The 20335-nt window shown below is 42.7% G+C and overlaps 1 protein-coding gene across 3 annotated transcripts in view; it reads left to right on the top strand.

Moving 5' to 3' along the window:
- The window catches only part of LOC148037459 (uncharacterized), a 77481-nt gene extending 57789 nt beyond the window's left edge, over nt 1-19692 (top strand). Inside the window, exons 3-7 of one of the 3 annotated variants that reach the window (XM_087676413.1) lie at nt 15284-15387; nt 18884-18971; nt 19099-19160; nt 19247-19408; nt 19531-19692. In XM_087676413.1, coding sequence (XP_087532539.1) covers nt 15284-15387; nt 18884-18971; nt 19099-19160; nt 19247-19399 — 407 coding nt within the window. In that variant the 3' untranslated portion in view covers nt 19400-19408; nt 19531-19692. Of the gene's footprint in view, nt 1-15283; nt 15388-18883; nt 18972-19098; nt 19161-19246 lie in introns of all 3 variants that reach the window. The other 2 variants (XM_087676412.1, XM_087676411.1) reach the window with 2 other exon arrangements.
- Nucleotides 19693-20335: the final 643 nt, after the last annotated feature.

The raw sequence follows: 20335 nt of genomic DNA, 5'->3' as shown, positions 1-20335 counted from the left end.
TCCTCCCATACTGATCTTGAAGGCTGCGTATCTGCTCTTCTGCGGTGCGAGACTGGTGCACCTGGAAGAACTCCCTGCATATCGTGTCCCCCTTCCATGCCCACAAGGTTGTTGAGGTTCGAAAAGAGAACTCTGACTACCTGTCCTCTAGGCCAGCAATGGCTGCTCGCACGCGTATTTCCTGTACGTGGAGGGTGGGATCCTGTGGTGCCTCCTGTAATAATCTCTGCATGGCTACAAGGTCCTGCTGGAGTGCTCTCTCCTCCTCCCAGCTCTATTGCTTGGCATGTATGGCTATCTCTTGGCAGATTTTGCTCGACTCGGCTATGACCTTTGCAACCTCCTCTGTTGCCCAGTCCCTCCTGTCCCACTCTCTGGTCCAAATCTACTCTATTTGTCTCGTCACCTCCTCCCTCCTATAGATCGAGTCAGGGATGCGACAAGATCGTGTGTCTAGGGCGGATGCTGGGGGATCAATGATCGAACAACGTGTCAGGAGAACCGGGCAATGATCGAACAACGTGATGCCTGCCAACTACTCAATCTAGCCTCCACGAGAGCCTCCCCACTCTCCCACATAAAACCTGTCCAACCGCTTTAGCAGGGCTCCACCTAGCCGCTTGTATCTCGAAGAGAAGTCCAATGAACTCTCCCTCCTATGGAAGGTAGGGTCTCTCAGGCATTGCGTGCTCCTACTGCTAGCAAAAAAAACTCCCATGCCTCTTGCTCCTTCCTAGCCATGCCCTGGTAGTTTCTGCCTCTATCCTGTTGGTCCTCCAAGGCCTTCAGGTTGTTGAAGTCTCCTCCAACAATCTAGGAGTCCACCTCTGGGAGTCCATCCGCGATCTCCACCTAGAACCTTATGCGTACCCTAACCTCCGTAGGGGCATAGACATTAAAGACTCCAAGGCACGAATCCCCAATATCCAATCTTGGGCCCTGGCTGGGAAATGTACTATTATCTGACTATAAATCGTTGTTTCCTTTAGCTCCAGCTCGTTAGCTCAGACAGATAAGAGTTGATCCTCAGAGAGGATGATATGCAAGGTGTTTGACTGGGGGCCACTTGCTGAGTGCATTGGTGTCTGACCAGAGGTTTCCATTGCGCGACCCTTTTGAGAAAACTACCAATTACGTCGGGGTGCTACTTGATGGGGAAAGTTGCTGCAAGAGAGGGAGCGACTGGAGGGTGGGGGGGAACAATGGCGAGGGGAGGGGGTAGGATGCTGTTTTTTGCCGTTGAGGGGGTGTTGTATACCGCGGATGGGACCGCGATCGCAGACGGAGGCAATGCGCCGGCGGGGGTTTGGATCAGAGGGTGGCCTGGTAAGGGGGGGAAAGGGACAGCAGGGCGGGCAGGGGGCTAGGGGGGGGGGGGGGGATGGAATGGCGGGGAGGGTGGAGTAGGCGGAGCAGGTGGTTGAATCCGTTGGGGAGGGGGGGGGGGGGAGGGGGGGAAACTGTTAGGGGTGGAGGGGAAAGGCGGATAGGCAGGGCATTGGGCTGTCGCGATCCATCAAGACGTTTGGGGGGGGGGGGGCGCAAGCGACATAGCATCGCGAACGATCTGGTGGGTGCGATCAGACGTGATGGGGGGGGGGAGGGGGGGAGCTTGTGACGTGACGGGCGTGAGCTGAAATTTGCTTTGGAGAAATGACGACGATGACGATGATGATAGTGAAGCCTCATCATAGATTCATAGGTCTCTCTCTTTTTTGTATCAGATATACTAGAGTGTAGTTGTATCACATGTTTTGCGCAACCCATGCGACTCTGATGGTCACCCTCATGTATTCATCTTATTCTGTAATGAAATGGCTATTTCCACTTTAAACATGTATTCTATGATCTATCATTTAATGATTTATGGTTTTTGTTATTTAAAAAATCATCTTAGTTTTTTTTTCATACTAATATCGTACTGTACCTTATAAAATCATAAGGTACCATTTAGTACCATATTTTATCGTATCGTACTTGACAACTATGGGTGTATCCAAGCCGATCCGCGCTAGAAGATACTGTAGTATCGGTCTGCTAATTGGCTTGGTCAAAATGTCTGCAAAGTTGTCACTAGACGACACAAACTCTAGGCGTATGGTGCCTAGCTCAACTTGCTTTCTGGTAAAGTGGTAGTGAATTTCCACCACGTGCCGTGTCCAAGGGGTGATGATTGGATTGTCCGCAAGGGCAATGGCACTTTGGTTGTTGTAGTAGACAATTGTAGGCAACTTGCAAGGGAATTATAGTGCAGTCAATAGGTTCCTTAGATGGCCTCCATAGTACCATCGAAGAGAACCCGATACTCTACCCCTCGGCCGTGGAAGCCGCCATTGTTTCGTGCTTATGGCTAGCCCAAGAGATGGGTGCCATGCCCAAGGTGTAGATATAGTCACCATGGGATCGCCGGGTGTCAAGATCTTCTGCCCAATTAGAATCCGTGTAACCTTGTAAGCATAAACCATGACTATAAGTTAGTCCATAATTATAAGTACACCTTAAATATCTCAATACACAAAGATGAGCAATCCAATGAGACATTCTAGGTGTATGAAAATATTGACTAAGTAAACTAATTGAGAATGCAAGATCTAGTCTAGTATGAATGAACCAGAGTAATTTCCCTACAATAGAACGATAGGTGTGAGAATCAAAAGGCTGACCCGAGGTATCCTTGTGCAGATGGACAATGGGATCTAGAGGCATGACCATTGGCCATGCCTGATCAGTGCAATATTGGTCTATCAACTTTAGGGTGTACTACTGCTACTGTGATAGAAAGATACTTCTCTCGAATCTAACAATCTCGATCCCCAAGAATAAGACAACAATCCTAAGTCTGTCATCTTAAATGTAGTGCAAAGCTGTATCTTAATTTCTGCTAGAGCTGCAGAATCTGAGCTAGTGAGTAATATGTCATTGACATACAATAGGATATAGCTAACCTCCACGCTAGTGGTGCGCACATATAGAATAGGGGATAGAATGGTATCCATCAGTCTTTAAGAACTCGTCCATCCTATGGTACCAAGACCTCGATGCTTGCTTCAGTCTATAAAGAGCTTTTTGCAACAAGCGAAATACCTTGGCAGTCCGGTTAGCGGAAGAAAAATTGGGAGGCTAATCCACATAGACTTCCTCCTCCAAATAACCATTTAGAAAGGCACTTTTGGCGACCATCTAATAGATCGGCCAACCGCGGGGAGCGGCGAGCGCAATTAACAGATGAAAGGATGTCAATTGAGTAGTGGATGTGAAGGTTTTCTCATAGTCAATGCCATGCTTTTGCTTGAAACCTTGCACTACAAGGTGAGCCTTGTATTTGTCTAAAGTACCATCAGCCTTTAGCTTGGTTCTAAAAATCCACTTCGTCTCGATAACAGAGGATGATCCACTAATGTCGAAGTCCCATTTCGATCAATACTAGCTAGTTTCTTCTCTATGGTCTCATGCCATAGAGGGTTCTAAAGAGCCTCTTGGCAACTATTGGGCTTAGAATGTGCAATGTAATCAATTATAAACAACAATGCATATAAAGCTTGAGGAGTGAGCCCAGCAGACCTTCTAGGGCCATTCGAAGTGAAATTCGATGGAAGGACCTCTGATTCCTACATGGCTTGTTGATATCAGCGAGGTAACGGGTCTCATGGATAAGACCTGGGAGTTGAAGTATCTTCAGAAAGGTTAGGAGCGGGTAGTAGACCCGGCTCAATAGGCACGATCTCAAATGATGTGAGCAAAGGTGACGACGAAGAGTCCAGTGCTGCAGAGGACTGCACTATGTCTCTCATCAACAAAGACAATATCCCTTATAACGATCACCTTGTTCGTTTGAGAAGTAAACAAACGATAGGCTTTTCCTTCGGAAGAATAATCCACAAAGATCAGGAGATCATCTTGAGGGGTGAACTTTCCTATCTTGTTAGTAGGAGTGTGCGTATAAGCACGACTACTAAAAACTCTGAAGTGAGAAATCACAAGTTGAAAGTCAAAAAATACCTCATATAGAGTCTTTTTAGGGATCGTCGTAGTTGGGTGTCGGTCGGGAATGTACACTGACATGTTAATAGCCTCGACCCAAAGGCACTTAGGAAGCTTTGTTGTGAACAGCGTAGAGTGTGCCATAGCCGATTGTCCGATTCCTACACTCTTATGACTCCATTTTGTGGGGGGGAGTTGGTAGAGGTGAGCTAGCATGTAATGCCTTGCTCTTGTAGAAACTCAGAGAACTCATGGGAGGTAAATTGGTTGCCACAATCACTCCTCATACTATCCATATAATGACCAGTCTGGTTATGAACCAAAAGCACCCAAGCATTGAAATAAGTAAAAGCATCGGACTTGTGCTTTAGGAAGTATATCCACATGTATGTAGAGAAATCATCCACTATTAAAAAAAAGTACAACACGCCATTCAATGTAGTAGTGGATGTGGGACCACAAAGATTTACATGAATGAGCCTAAGGGTTCCACAGCACGAGTGATAGACTAGTGAGGAAAGGGTGTATGATACTGTTTACTAAGTTGACATGCTTTATAGACCTCTCAAGATAGTTTTAGGCGTGGAAGGCCCTCAACCATTCCTTGACGCGATAGTTCATAAAGAGAGTCGTAGCCAAAATGTCCTAAGCGAAAATGCAAAAGATGCTTAGAGTCTGTGGGTTCCTGTGTGGTGGCCAAAGCTTGGAAGTGATGGAACTCCAAATCATTGGCAGTCGGTTTAGTAAGAAAGTGTGTCATGTGGTAAAGGCCATTAGGTTGTGCCTAGCTCAGAGCAATCACTAAACTATTCTGAGAGTCTAGGACCTAGACTGTAGTCATTGTGAAGAAAACTGCTTGCCCCAACTGGCAAAGTTGCCGAACTTATAGCAAGTTCACCCTAAGTCGGGGGACATGATATACATCATTTGACGAAGTGAGATCTTGACCTAGGTCAGTGGAAAAATTAATGCGACCCCGGGCTTGAATCTTGACAAAGGAGTTGTTTTCTACGCGGACACTCTTGGCTACAGGAGCTTGGGAAATGAAAATGTATGTTTTAGAAGTCATGTGATGGGTAGCTCAATTGTCCACAAGCCAAACAGGTACTGACATGCTCAACTATGACGAGTGGGCCTTTGCAAGCACCTCATTAGGAGGCATCTCGTAGATGTGAACGAGACTTGCATCTGATGTCTCTAAGGAGACGATGTGGGCATGTGTAGACGAGTCGGGCAAACCCTTTGGAGTTGAGTAGTTCACCAAGTATGATGATTGACTAGTGGTAGTGTGGGTCTGGCCTTGCCACTACCCCTACTCAGGGTTGCCACCACCTTGCTTCCCCTGTTGGGAGTTACCGGACTAAGGTGCGAAGGTTTGATTCTTAGATTTTGGCTATATGCCTCTTCCCTCAGATTGACACTCGTTGTCAAATGGCTAGCCTTTTGACAATGTTGACAATACCTATTTTTCTTAGGTACGTTCTTTCATCTAGGTTTAAGTGTAGATTGAAGGTTTCCTTGGGATTTACTAGCCCTGTTTTGATTTTGATTTTGATTTGAGTTTGGTTTTCCCTTGTCCTTTTGCCCTCTCTGAGAAGATGCAACTAGAGCCCTCTCTATTGAGAATGTGTTATGAAATTGATGGAACATTGTGTATACTGCAATAATTGACACTCAAACTGTCATTAGGACATGTATTTTGGAAACCTCACTTAATGTGTGGATTAATTTTTAATCACATGGTTAAGTGAATGTTGCGCATGTGAGGTGTAACTGGGGATAGAGTAAATTTACGAGCTCGGGACCTGAGGAAATCATGGGATGTCAAAGGCAAAAGTTGCTATAAGTTATCTTGGCAATGGAACCATGAAACCAGCCTTCCTCCTTGGATAGGGTAGTAAATAGCCTAATTAAGCACTATTTACAGCAATTAACAAATTCACAAAATTGAAATGCACACTTTACCATATAATCTTGGACATTGGACACCTTGTTGGCCCCAAAACTGGCGCCCCTTTCAGTATTTATTTAACTTAATTGAAGAAGAAGTTGATGTACAATGGGATTCTCCCAATCCCTTTCGGTATTCCAACTCCCCTTGTTCTTTGTACATGAGATTCACTTTTTGAACATACTATATCTATTGATAGGGCACAAATGGATCTTGCAAAGATAGAGGCAATATGTTCATGGCCACATTTGCAGAATGTACATGAAATTTGTAGTTTTCTAGGCTTATGTTCTTATTACGAGTAGTACGTTCACAATTTGCTGAAATTGCCTCTCCATTGCATGCTTTGCAAAGGAAGGAAGTGCCTGTCAGATGTACTATAAGGGGTGCTAGTTGTTGGGGCCAACCCAGTGTCTATTGGTAAGTTTGTATATTCAGATTTTTGTGTTTATTGCTTGCTGTAATTTGTGGTAAATAAGGTTATCTCCCACCCTTTCCAAGAAGGAAGGATGGTTTTACTATCTCCAACACAGCTTAGTTCTGTTGCTCCACGACACCATTCTCCACTGGTGTATTTGTGTTGGTAAACTCCGTGTGTATGCCATGCTGCCTATAAAACCTATCAAACTCCTTAGAGGCCAACTCTTCTTCAAGATCGGCTTGAACTCCTCAAACCTTGAAGGCAATTTTTTTTTCAACAAAGGTTTTGTAGGGATGACCCTTACTGTTCAAGCATGGAATGGGCCATTTCTAAGATGGTCCAGTTTTGTTGCGGCACAATGCCATTCTCTAATGGTGTGTTTGTGCTGGCGAACTCCATGTTATGTTATGTTGCCTACAAAGCTTGTTAAACTCCTTATAGGAAAGCTCTCCTCCAAGATTGGCTTGAACTTCATGAACCTCGAAATTAGACATTTTTTCAAGGAAGGTTTTTTGCTCATAGAATTGGGAATAAGCCTCTAATCTAAACTTTAGAAAATGCCTATACATGTCTGGAAACATCATCAACCAATAGCATTAGATACTTTTCTTTTCCCAATGAAGCCGGACACATGGGGCCACACAAGTGTGTATAGACTAGCTTTAGGGTGTTGGAAAGAGAGAGAGAGAGAGAGAGAGAGAGAGAGAGAGAGAGAGAGAGAGAGAGAGAGATAAACTGTGATACAACTGATGAGGTCCAGCTATCCAAAATAAAAGTGCTGAATGAAAAGCTAAAAACTGAAAACTGAAAATACAGTGCTGTGAGTGTGATAAGTGTCGTGTATGTGTATGTGCGTATGTAGCTCTGGTACTCCAGATAATGGCTACAAAAGGGGAACAAATGTTGGCTGTGATAGGGGAACAACTATCGGCTGTGATAAAGTGGTGCAATGTGTATATGTAACAGATGCAGGGAGATATACTATCCTGGGATGTAGTAGCAGTCGTCGAAGTCGCTAATAGCAGGTGATCCCTCCTGGATGCAGGATGTGGTACATCGGCGGTGGAGAAAGAGCAAACTGGAGGTCTGAGATCCAGTGTGTCGAGTGTCGTCGGATCTCAGTCTGCTGTCGATGTAGATCAAGAATCCTTCGGATCTCCTGTCGGTGTGGCTGTGGGGTCCGAAACCCACGGATCCTCGTGCGGCGTCGGGTACGCTGGTCCTCAGCCTGCTGTAGTGTGAGCCCGGAGGTCTGGCTGGAGGCTGGTACAGTAGCTCTCACTCTGTCTGTCTGAAAGAACTGTGTAATAGTCGTCTGGGTGGGCCCCTCTCTGACTAGGACCCGCTGTGTGCTCTGCTCTCTAATGTGCCATGCCTCTCCCAGAAAATGGCCAAATGATCTCTGATCCATATCAGTCATACATCCCTGAAGTGAGCTGCTCAATGTGTATCTAGATCTCAACTTTGAGTATGCTGGGCATCTGAGAACAAAATGCTTCTCACTCTCCACCTCTGATCTGCAAAGGGGGCATATCCTCTCCTCCCGTGGGATACCACTGGCTCTACCACTCTCAATCATAAGCTGATGTGATGATACCCTGAGCTGTCCAATAAGAACTCTCAATCGATGTGGCATATAGATCTGCATATATCTCGGAATCTCTATGAATCCCTGCTCTGATATGCTCAAGAACTGTGTATAATAATGTGCCATCTTCGATGGCAGTGGCTGTGCAGGGCTGACCCATGTCCTCTGTATATAAATATGCCATATCTCCTGTCTGATGACTCTGTTCCTCTCAGAGAGAGAGAGGGTGTAAGTGGGATCTTGAGTATCATATAGAAGAAGTGGGAGTCTATCAATGTCTAGCCCATGTCTGTCAAACCAAGCTCTAGTCTGTGCATACCATGATGTGGTATCCCCCGCTCGAGCCATCTCCTGAGATGCCATATATGCTCTGTATGCAATGCGATCTCTGTCCATATCCTGAAATTTGTGTAGGAAGCAGACTGTCTGAAATAGTGCCTCTACTAGCATGGGCGGTGTGGCAAGCTCTGCTCGCACAATGTCATGTGGGACCGAGGCCTTGCTGCGAATCAATCTAGATATCATGATCACCTGAGGTCTCTCCATCAATGTCCATACATAATCGGCAAGGCCTGGCCCCCATATAGCTGCTTCATACATCAGTGCTGGAGTGACTAGAGTATCAAAGAGCCACCCCTTGGTGCGGGGCTCTTGGAAATGTGCATGATGATACTGTCGCTCCATAAGAGCCAATGCTGAGTATCCTCTAGTGAGGCGGTCACGAGCTGCCTGTGTCATCGAGAAAATCCCTAAAGCTGCTGTAAAGGTGACTCCCAAATATACATATGATCCAGTGACCTCAATACTCCCTCCTGCTGCCATGAAAATACTCTGTCTGCGTATCTGAGCTGATGTATGGAATATAAGAACCTTGGTTTTACCAAGGTTCACTGTCATGCCTCTCTGTATGCAAAAATCATCCAATGCTAATAAATGCTGTTGTAATCCCCGAGCTGAATCTGAGACCAACATAATGTCATCTGCATATAGTAAGATATGAACTATGGCTCCACTGAGATCTATACCTCCACCGGCTCGTTGTTGAATAAACTCTGCTATCTCATCAATGTATAGCCCAAATAGAGTCGGTGAGAGTGGGCATCCTTGTTTCACACCAATGGTGCTCACAAGGGGATCTGATATACCTCCCGGACATCTGACTCTGCCAGTGACCTGCTCATATAGTGCATAAATACCCCACATCATGTCATCATCCACCCCCAGATCAAGTAGGCGTCTGAAAAGCCTCTCTCTCGGAACCGTGTCAAAGGCTTTGCGGAAATCCACAAAGCAACAATATAATCTCTGTTTCTTCACTCGTGTCTGGTCGATCAGACAACGGAGAGTGAAGATGTGGTCTATGGTAGAAAATGCCCGTCTGAACCCTGCCTGTCCGGGTGCGCGCATGCACTCTCTCTCTGCCAGCGTGCTGAGCTCCTCCTCCATCACCGTGCCATAAAGTTTGGCAAAATTGGCCCAATCATGATGGTCCTATACGTGTTAGGATCCATAGGATCCCCTGACTTGTGGATAGGTACAATGGTATGCTCTGTCCACGAGTCAGGGAACCCTTCAGACAATGCACGGTTGAAGAGGTGAGCAATGAGTGGAGCCAATGTGTCTCTGCCATATATAATATTCTTTGCCTGAAGATTAAACTGGTCTCGAGCGCGGCCATGCTGTAACCGTGAGATAGCATGTTTCACCATATTAGTGGTGAAAAAGGATGAAATACCCGGTCTTGGTGTACATGGTGTGGGTATCAGCGGCTGTGCGGGTACATGATATAAACTCTGTGCGTATCCATGCCATACTGCAGGGTCATGTATCGGTGTGGATGAGCGTGGTTCTCTGATCTGCCTCCATGCCTCTGCACAATCTCTGCTCATAAGAAGGTGGTATATATCCCAATATCTCTCCTCCTCCCATTCCCGCTTTTTATGGCGGGTCAAGCGGTGCATGCGTCTCTGCGCCTGTTTGTGTGTGATCTCTCCTCTGGCCTCCAAATCGCGTAGCTGTCGACGTACGCTGGGCAGCGGCAAATATAATGCTCCTCTGTCTCTGGCTCTAATTGGTATATTTGGCATATGCACTCCGCTGGTGGGATGGATCTATATTTACCAGTCTCAATCTCTAGCTGATGTGAGGAGGTGCGCAATTGGCCAATAGTACATTTGATCCCATGGGAAAGGTGGGTGTCCATGTATCTCGGGCGAATAATAAATCCATCATCTGTAGTATGAAGGAAATGCTCACGGTAGAAAGCCATCTTTGTCCCTAGCTCCTGCCCTGGCATCAACCATGTCCGCCTGATATCCAACTGGGTAAGATCCATCTTGATGATCTTGCGGATCTTTAATATGCTCAAATCAAGAGATGGTGCATCAAGGGAGTACTAGAAGGGGGGTAACTTGTCCATGCTAAAGCCATGCAGCTCAAACGAGGCCGACATCTGTGCATATCAACATGAAGTATCACCCTCTTTGGTAAGCTGCGTAGAGGACTCAAGGGCCAATCCTGCATATCTGTGTCTGGTTAAGTCCCATAGGCTATGTATGTATGCGACCAATCGGGTGAGGGCCTCTACTACAATCGGTGTAGCTGCTAGCTCGGCTTTGATGATCTCATGTGGCACTGAGGCCTTACATCTGATCATCCACACAGAGAGAGAGAGAGAGAGAGAGAGAGAGAGAGTGGGCAGTAGTTTCATACTTAAAAGATGCAAGTGCTAGAATGTTAGTTTTTTGCTAGGTGATAACCTTTTTTGGCAAAATCATAATGTTTATTGCTTTTTTCAGTCCCCTTTTTTCCCCCAAAAGTATGCCAAGTATGAAATAGGATTTTGTACTCATGTTTCCGTACGTTTTTCAGATGTCAGATTGGTCAAGCAGGCGCGTCTAATAAAAACTATGCTGATTGGCAAACCACGAAGCTCATTCGGAACATGCGCGTAGGCTATGCAACCAAACACCCAAAAGTAGTCAACTTTGGGTTTCTTGCCATATCAAGCTTTGAATGGTGTGATTGTCTTCAAAGCCTTTGTAGGTGCACGATTCAATACATGATTGACGCATTGAAGTCCTAACCACCAAAATTTATGTGGCAACTCCTTGCTTTTCAACATATGACGAATCATTTCCATGAGAGTGTGATTCTTCCTTTTAGCAACTCCATTTTCGTTGAGGAGTCATTCTAACAATGGCTTGATGCATAATGCCATGATCCAACAAATATGTCTCAAATGCACGAGACATGTACTCCCCCCCCTCTATTTGTGTGAAGTGTTTGCACTTTTAAACTAGTTTCAGTCTCAAGCTTTGCTACAAGATGTTTAAAATGCATAAATACATTAGACTTGGCCTTCAGCCCATACATCCACGTATTCCTAAAGTATTCATCAAAAGATGCAAGAAAATAAAGGTGACCCCCAAGTGCATGTGTCCTCGTGAGACCACAAACATCAAAGTGAATAAGCTGCATTTTTTGGATAGTGCGCATTGTTTGAAGCAAACTTGTGCATCTTACCCAAAATACATCCCTCACATGCATGAGGAGGTGGAGTCTCCACTACAGGCAATGCATCTACCATATGACACCTCCGAAGGGTCATCAAACCCCCAAAACTCATATGTCCATAGCAGGTATGTCATAGCTCCGCATTTTGCATAGCGGATGTAAGACTAGTAACTGCCAGAGCATCATGAGACTGTTTGTCATAAGTGTCTAACCAGAATAAACACTTGTACAAGGTGCTAGATAGCCTGAGTGCATAGTCCTTCTCTCTATCTCTGGCAATATATTTGTCATCCTTAAAGATGACATGAAAGCCATGCTTATTGAAAGTTACAATAGACAACAAGTTCTTTGTAATGCCAAGCATAAGTAATACATCTAGAAGGATGAAATTTGAACCATCTGCAAATAGGAACAATGATTGTCCCATGCTACAAAGATCATAGTTGTTGCTATTGGCACATGTGATATACTTTCCAGTAGGGGCTGAATGCAAAGAAGTAAACAAGCACTTCCTAGAAGTGATGTGCTTTGAAGCACCGCTATCAAAATACCATGTTTGCTGTGTTTTAGCAGCATTAAATGGTGAATTAGCCATAGAAGTCATTAGTCCATGTGAGAGATGCATAATCTTCCTCTACCAAGTTAGCTGAAGCATCATCATCTACTGATTTGTCGGCTGATGCCTCTTGGACAGCCAAACTACAGTCTTTCTTCTTCTTCTTGGCCAATCTCTTTTTGCATTTATCAATATAGTGACCGAGCTTCTTGGCATCTTCCCTTCTTTTTAGACTTATTTGAGTCTTGGACAGCCTTGTTTGATGGCTGTCCAACTTCACCTTTTGCTAATTTTTTGCATTTTGTCTAACTTTATCTTAACCTTTGAACTTGAAAAGCATAGCTACATCATCTGAATGCAATGCAACATTTTTCCAAGTCTGCTCCTCTTGCAATGAAAGGCCTTCCAACTCAACAAATGTAAGAGGCTGTTGCCCTCCCCTCAATCACAACATCAAAGAGGTGTGAAAACCAAGATATAACTTTGGAAGAGAGTTCAAAGTGATATTCACCAGTTGAACATCCGAATAATCTTATCAACATTGAGTAGTTGCTCATGGAAATCCTATATAGCAGTAAGGTGATCCGTCATGCTATCACCTCACCTTGTTTACATTTGCTAACTCTCTGCGAAAGTAGGAGATCTTGGCAGCATTGCAGTTAGCAAACATACGCTCAAGTATGTCCCATTCTGATTTTGAGTTCTTGCAAGACGGAATGTGCAAGATGATAGCCTCTCACTGACAATGCTATCAAAGAAAGTACTTGAGCATCCTTCGAATCCCATTTCCTCTGATCCTCCATAGGAGGGGGGAGGAGGAGGAGCAATAATAGCAACACCAACAAGCAACCTACCCTTGAACATGGTGTTGAGGTGCGAGGCCTCTTGGGGTAATGTGATTGTAGTAGCAATTGAATGTTGTTGTACCACTAATTTCTTGCCTTGGAATGAGTGCAGGGCAAAAGCCCCAAATTTCTTCTTAAAGTTTTAAAAAAATTGAAAAAATTTGTACTTTACAATCCAAATTTCTATAGAAGTGTTGCCTTGGCATGCATGCCAACAGTAACTAGCAGTTGGAATTCACCTCATGATGCGTACTAGAGCTAAAAAAATGAAAAGCTACAAATTTCTCACACCAATGCCAATGAAATTGTGCAATATTGGCAATTTTGGTGGAAATCCATGATGGGAACTCAAATCCGGTAAAAGCTCCAACTTTCCTCGAAGAAATTTTAGAAATTGGGAAAGCCCATCGAAAATCCCCAAATTTCTTGGTACGGAGTGTGAGAAATTGAAAATTTCATTGCAATTAGGTATGAGATGAGCAAGACAGACGAGGAATCAAAGAATTTTTCGAAAACCCCCAAAATTGAAAAATTAGGTTTTTTGTAGTTTTTTTCAATCTGCAGAAAATGGCAGGCAAGGCTGAGAAAATGACGAGCAAGGTTGAGAAAATGGCAAGTAGGGTTGAGAGAATTATGAACAAGGCTGAGAGAGGCTATGTGTGCACAGTTGCATGCAAGAGTGTGTATGGGGCTGCATGCAGGCTGTAAATAGTAGCAACACCTCCTCCAAAACAGCAACTTCTCTTCCTCGAGCTGAACATTGGTTGGCTATATCAGGACCTTGGTGGAGCGGCACCGGTTGATAGTGGTTGTTTGGAATCTGCGCGTAGAAGTTGCTCTGATACCAAATGATGAAAATATGAGAGAGAGAGAGAGAGAGAGAGAGAGAGAGAGAGAGAGAGAGTGTGTGTGTGTGTGTGTGTGTGTGTGTGTTTTCAGCTGATCTGGTTCTTCGTGACATTGCTACTCCCTGGCTGGATATTGTTTGCTCCACACTAGCTGTCCTTTCTAGGTAATATTTGTGTGTTAGGGTCTTGGTAGCCTTTTGCCTTAATTTGTGTTTGTTTTGTTTTGCTTAGCTGAGTTGATAGTTTGATATAAATATTGCTACTTAATTCAATTATCTTCACGAAAAAGAGAGTGAGTGAGTGTGTGTGTGTGTGTGAACACAAGACAATGAATAAGAGTGGGTAGTAGTTCCACACTCAAAAGATGTAAGTGCTAGAATGTTAGAATCAAAGTACAATAGGTCTTAAGTAAGTTAGACCTATCCCTAAGTGAGCTAGAGTTCATTTAACTCTAGAACTAACTCTAGAAGTTTTGACATAACTTATTAATGCAGTTGTGTTCATACTACAAACCAACTAACTAAAACATTGGGCACTGCCCATGGAATTGGCAAATTCTAACACAAGGGAGTAGATGCTCTTTGAGTGGACACCTAGGGGATAAACAACTGATGCTATTTGTTCCTCAAGCAACTAGGGTATATGAAGAAAGTTAGGAAGGGAAATGTAACAAACCCTCATCCAATCCCTTCCAAATGCCTATTTGATGGAGCTAGGTTTAGTGCCCATAATTGGCATGCCATTAAAGCCCAAGTGCTGAAGATGAGAGAGCAACGATGGTTGTGAGCTTATAAGCCCACCCTGTTTTGTGTCAAACCATAAAACAACACATGTAGTGGTATCCTCCACTGTAACTACCTTCTAAGTGAAGACGTCTTGGGTTCCCATCCTTGTAAAACCATGAGTGGATAGAAGATTGAAGCCCAAATTAGGAACATAGAGGACTTCAACTGATGAATCTTGCCCATCAAGAAGAAGTGGAATGGTTCCTACAACTTGAATAGGCATAGAAGAATTGTCACAATGGTGACTAGGCCCCCTCTATCATGGAGATCCTGTATCCAATCACTGCGGTAGGTCATGTGGCTAGATTCTACAATGCCTCTTACATAGTGGGGGAATTCATACATGTGTATCACCTGTATACGAATTATTAGATTCATTCTACAGTATTTGATACAACCCTTGCATTTTCCTTGTCAATAGAGTCTTGTCTCGTGCAAGTGTATGTCCAACATGCATATATGTGAGGTTGTTGGCATGATCATATCTCTTTCATGTAGGCAATGTGCATACATATGAATTTTCTAGCAAAATTTGAGTATTAGTTGTTTCTTATTGTTGGCCCATAGAAAATGTTTTCACCTAGATGGTGGCATTATGAAACTAAGGGAGTGTTAGCTAAATGTCAAACTTGCCCTCTTTTTCCATGTGTCTTTACTTGGTAAATTGATAATGTTTATGCATTATTTTTTGGTAGCAAATCAAAGTAATACTTGTTATTTTGTTTTACTCCAATGAGTTGAACCAGATTGGATACCATTTTTATCTCATTCTAAACTACTTTTGTGATGTAGGCAATAAGCTAAACAATTTGGATGTTGTTTATACTCCATGGACCAACCTCAAGAAAACTGCATCAATGGATGTTGGTCAAGTTGGCTTCCACAACCCTAAACTTGTAAGCATCTTAGCAAGGAGTACTTATTTGCATTCTCTCAGAAATGTCTATTTGGCAAGGCACGTGTAATCTCTTTTGTAATGGATTAGAGTAAATCTCGTTGCTTCTTGAGGATGTTTTGTTTATTCTTTTCCTAATCACCTTTTAAAAGCCTTTTTATTTCTCTCCCTCATTTCAAACATTTTTAGTAACTAATCATGATGTTGAATATTTTTACAATTTTATTGTGGCTTCATGTTAATTGTGCTGAAGCTCAATGAAGTTCCCCCTCTGTACAAACAAAACGTTGATTGTGGATAGCTACAAGTGATGCTTTTTACAATACTATTTAGGAGCTTTAGAACTATATTGTTTTTTTTTATGATTATTTTGAAGATTGTGATTGTAAAAATAAAAGAGTCCACCCTTGTCCCTAGAAAAATTTACTTGATGACAACATACAGAGAACGACAATACATCAAACAACTCAGTGAGCTAAGGCAAATGAACTTTGATTATTGTAAGCACCTGATCAACACAATTGAAATAATGAGGGGAAGTAATGTTAAAAGATCACTACAATGATGGCTTATAGGACCACTTAAGGTCTTCTCTTCCGCAGGTAGAATTCGTTGGGCATTTATATAACTCCATTTACAGCAAGATATGTTGTTATTTTGATCTACATTTCATTAAAATAGGTTATTACAGCACAATGGACTGAGATCCTCACCTCTGCTTTGAGATTTGGAGCCTTCCGTGCTTTTTGGACAACTTTGTCACAAAGAAAGCGGTGCTTTCACAGTTTTATCATGAGAAATCCCTCTATTTTTGAGAGGAACAACATGGGTTGCATGGGAACTATGCACGATAGTTGTCAAGACAAATGCTCCACAAAGTTGGGTTCAAATGTGGGCATTCTTTTTAGGGTTTCAATTGTTGAAGTGTTCATATGCATTTTTAAAGCATTCTACAAGCTATCATTGAAGGGGACAAGGCCATTGTGCACTTGCAAACTGATTGTGCCGCAAGCAATTCCTGAAAATACAGACTTTTGTAACTAATTTTAAGCATACACCAATAATCTAAAGAAGTATTGAAACTTGAAAGGGGCGCCAAGATATGGGGCCAACAAGTGTCGTGTGTAGCGTATGAGTACTCGAGCTCCAATTGTGTGTGGATTTTTCTCATTGAATTTACTGTTATGATGAATTAAGTGTTTGCTAAAATGTGGTTTATTGCCCTTTGGGTTCCTGAAGGTTAGTTTCACAACCCAACACCTTATTTGATGAATTATGGATGGATTTCTTCTTTGGATAGGTAGTACAACTCCGAGGATGAGTTATGGGTAGAGTACTTGTTGCGCAAATGCTCTAGTTGGTAGCTCATTGGATATGGGTTTCTTTGATTAGCAACCAGTAGTTCATTTAGCCATCAATGGCTTACAATGGACGGCCAATCTATTGCATATATGCACATAGACATTCTTGGTGTTTCTGCATGTTGTCTTGATTAGCACCAATAGTTCATTGAGCCATAAATGGCTTACAAATGATGGCCTATCTATGCATATATGCACATATAGACATTCTTGATGTTTTTGCATGTTGTCTTTGAGATATGGACATTGCTTGCCTAAACTTTTGTTACATGTCCAAGGTTAGGGTTTCTAGTGGCAACGGTAAACATAATTCTGGATGATGCATAAGCTTATTTGTGACAAAGCTGGTCTGTCTGGGCATCAGCATTAGTTCAAATAGTTGTTTGGCTAAGTTCCAAAAGCGCGATTTGCAACAAATCCAATAATTGAAGATTTTGGCCTTGCTAAAAGCAAATCAGAATCCAGTTCAAGAAAACCAAGGGCTTTCATAAAATCCTTGTAACAGGCAACCAAATTAGTAAACCTGCTAGTGAGAGGACTGTGTCATGCTGCATTCAAGAGTGTGATGCAACTTGGTGCAAGGAGATTTGAGGTGTTGGTGCAAATGTCAATGGGAGGACTGGAACATAAGTGAGTGACACTAGGAGAGGAAAATAATGGCAGGAGTTTGGCCAGTGAAAGCGAACAGGAAGCAGTGGTGGTATGAGAGGAAGTAGAGGCATAGGCACTGCAAGATGCCAACAATTGACATCTTGATAGCAAAAACTGAATGTAAAGGAGGAGACCATGTGGTAAATAAGGAGCAACTACCAGGACCATCAAAGTTGCATCAGGTGAATACAACTTCAGCATGGGAAGAGCCACTAACCTTCACTAGAAAGGGACAACTTTTTCCCCCTCATGCCTCTAAATTAAGATGTTGGGCAGCTCTCTGCCATTGGTATGAGAGAAGGAAGTAGAGGCATAGACACTGCAAGATGCCAACAATTGACATCTTGATAGGAAAACTGAATGTAAAGGAGGAGACCATGTGGTAAATAAGGAGCAACTACCAAGACCTCAAAGTTGCATAGGGTGAACACAACTTCAGCATGGGAAGAGCCCCTAACCTTCACTAGAAAGGGACAACTTTCTCCCCCTCAGGCCTCTCAATTAAGATGTTGGGCAGCTCTCTGCCACTATTTAAAGGTGAAAAGCAAAGTAAAACAAGAGGATCTGATGAAGAGATCCTCCACTAGTCATCTCAACATCCTCTAGAATTGACTCCTACCAGATCCCTGAAATAAAATACAGCCCTGATCTGCTGAGAACTCTGTTAACAAAGATATTGAAGAGAATCTATCATGAACAGTCTGCCTAGAAGTGCAAAAATAGGTCTAGAACAGCTCAACTTGGCTCAATGAAACTGCTGATGAAGAAATTATGTTGCAGTCAACTAGCTGCAGAAAACTAAACAGGAACAACTCCATCTGAAAATGAAGCAAGGACAGCTCTGTTTCAAATCTTCCTGGCAATGGAAATGACAGCAGACAGGTTTACTTAAGTAGAGAATGGAATAGCTGATCTAGCTCTTTGATGGCTTATTTCAGCCTGTATGCTAGTTTAATCCTCATTTTTTGCTTTCTAGCTTTTAGATTTTGCCTTTGACTTTTTGAATTATTTTCCACTTTCTTTATGATTTTTACCCTCTCATGGTAGCATCTTTTGGCCACAATAGTGTTTTCTAAATGTGTGACTCGTGAACCTTCTCCCTTGTGGAACAATAGTTATTTCTGCATTGCATGGAAACATTATGCACCATAGGACTCGCATGCTTTGTGCATATGCGAGGAGATAATATTGCACAACTTAAGGTCTTATTTGTTGATTATATGTATCTGTGAAATGCTGGCTTACTTCCAAGGTTGTTGCTGAGCTTCTTTTGCAGCTAGCAAAGTTGGTGTCAAAGAAATGACAAGGTAAGCTCTGTAGAATAGGCTACCTCAAGGGAATGCAGAGAATGTTGGTATCTGATATAGATACAATCCCAAGAGTATAATGTGCTCAATTTTCCTGTGATACACTAAATAGATCAGAATAGTACTTAGCAATCATACGTGCTTGCCAAAAGTGAGTGTTTTTGAACTCAATTTGCAGGTACGCACAGTGAGGGTGGAGAAGCGCATCAATGAGATTGTCAACAGGTTGAATAAAACAAAAGTGGAAGGAAGACCTGACTTGAAAGGTATACAACTAATTTGACAAGTTTATCCTGTAAAAGCATATCGTTATTATAGCACCAAGGAATTCAAAACAATCTAAAGTTTTACCTTGCACATTGAACCCAATCTTGGTGGTACCTTGTGATACAGCTGAGAAAGAATCGTACAATGCTGCGGAGAAAGCTGAAAGGAAAGTACAGCTCAGGGACAAGGTATGGTTCTGACAAATGTTATGCTTGATGTTCATCTGCTGCTTAAGTTAATTTCTTTATCATCTGGATGTTTGTTATGTAATCAGAAGCGAAGAGAGGAATTAGAGAGACTTGAGAAAGAAAAGCAGGCAGAGATCAGAAGCTACAAAGGACTCATGGTCTCTGAAAAGATGACATCCAATAAAGATATTTCTTCTAAAGGAAAATCCCTTCAGGAACTTGAAGATGATTTTATGTGACAACGTTAGGTGCTGTATCACCAGTAAGCAGCAAACTCTTCAATGATTGAATATGGATCTCTAGCATCATAGACAAGAGGGTTTACTCTGAAGTTAATAAATGTGTGTTTTGTCTTCGCTTGATGTACCAGGTTTGGCACTCTCAATTGAGCATTCTGTAACTTTTTCACTGTGAGGGGTTATTTATTACAAGGAGCTAATTCTCCCTTTCTGTATGTTATATATTATATATTTGTTACCAGCTGGAGATGACAACTAATAGTCAATAGAATTTACATATATTGATAAGGTTATCTTGCTTTGGTGTTGGGATATGGTAGGACTCACAAAATATGAGTGCTAGTTGGACACCTGACCTGACAGTTTGCAGACACATAACTGCAGCATCATTTTTAAGGCTTCAATCACTTTCTCCACAGGATTCTGACTATGAGCTATCTCTGATGAAAATCTGTGCCATGAAAGGTTGTCGTCTCTGATAAAGTGTGTCCAAGCTGAGAAGTAACCTGATTGTTGAAGAGAAGGGACTGTCTCATAATGGTTGTGTTATTCAAAGTTGCTTGAGCATATTTTCTTGAATTAGCACTAGGTTCATGCATTACAGGATCCTTGGGACTCACCTACTTGTATCTCTGTGTGACTTAGGTTTCCATTAGGGTAAGCTTCATCTTGCACAATGTGGTTGGGATAGCCCGGCACTTAGGTTATATATTTGGAAACATTACCTCTATTCCTTTGAAGTGGCTTACATAACAATTATTTGGGATTTTAGATTGTTGGTCTTTACCATAGTGCAATTGTTATATTCTTCTTTTCTAAACTGGCGATCATCTTTGTGTATAGTGACTCTTCATAAGCCTTGCTATGGTCATACTAAAGCAAAATAGTCTCCATTGCAAACGAGCAAATATTACAATCACATGGATTACGTACCAA

Source organism: Lygodium microphyllum, chromosome 4 (genome assembly GCF_053477565.2).
Source record: "Lygodium microphyllum isolate KBCC chromosome 4, Lygodium_microphyllum_v1.1.10, whole genome shotgun sequence".
Classification (NCBI taxonomy): Eukaryota; Viridiplantae; Streptophyta; class Polypodiopsida; order Schizaeales; family Lygodiaceae; genus Lygodium; species Lygodium microphyllum.
This window is presented reverse-complemented; position numbering and strand designations above follow the sequence as displayed.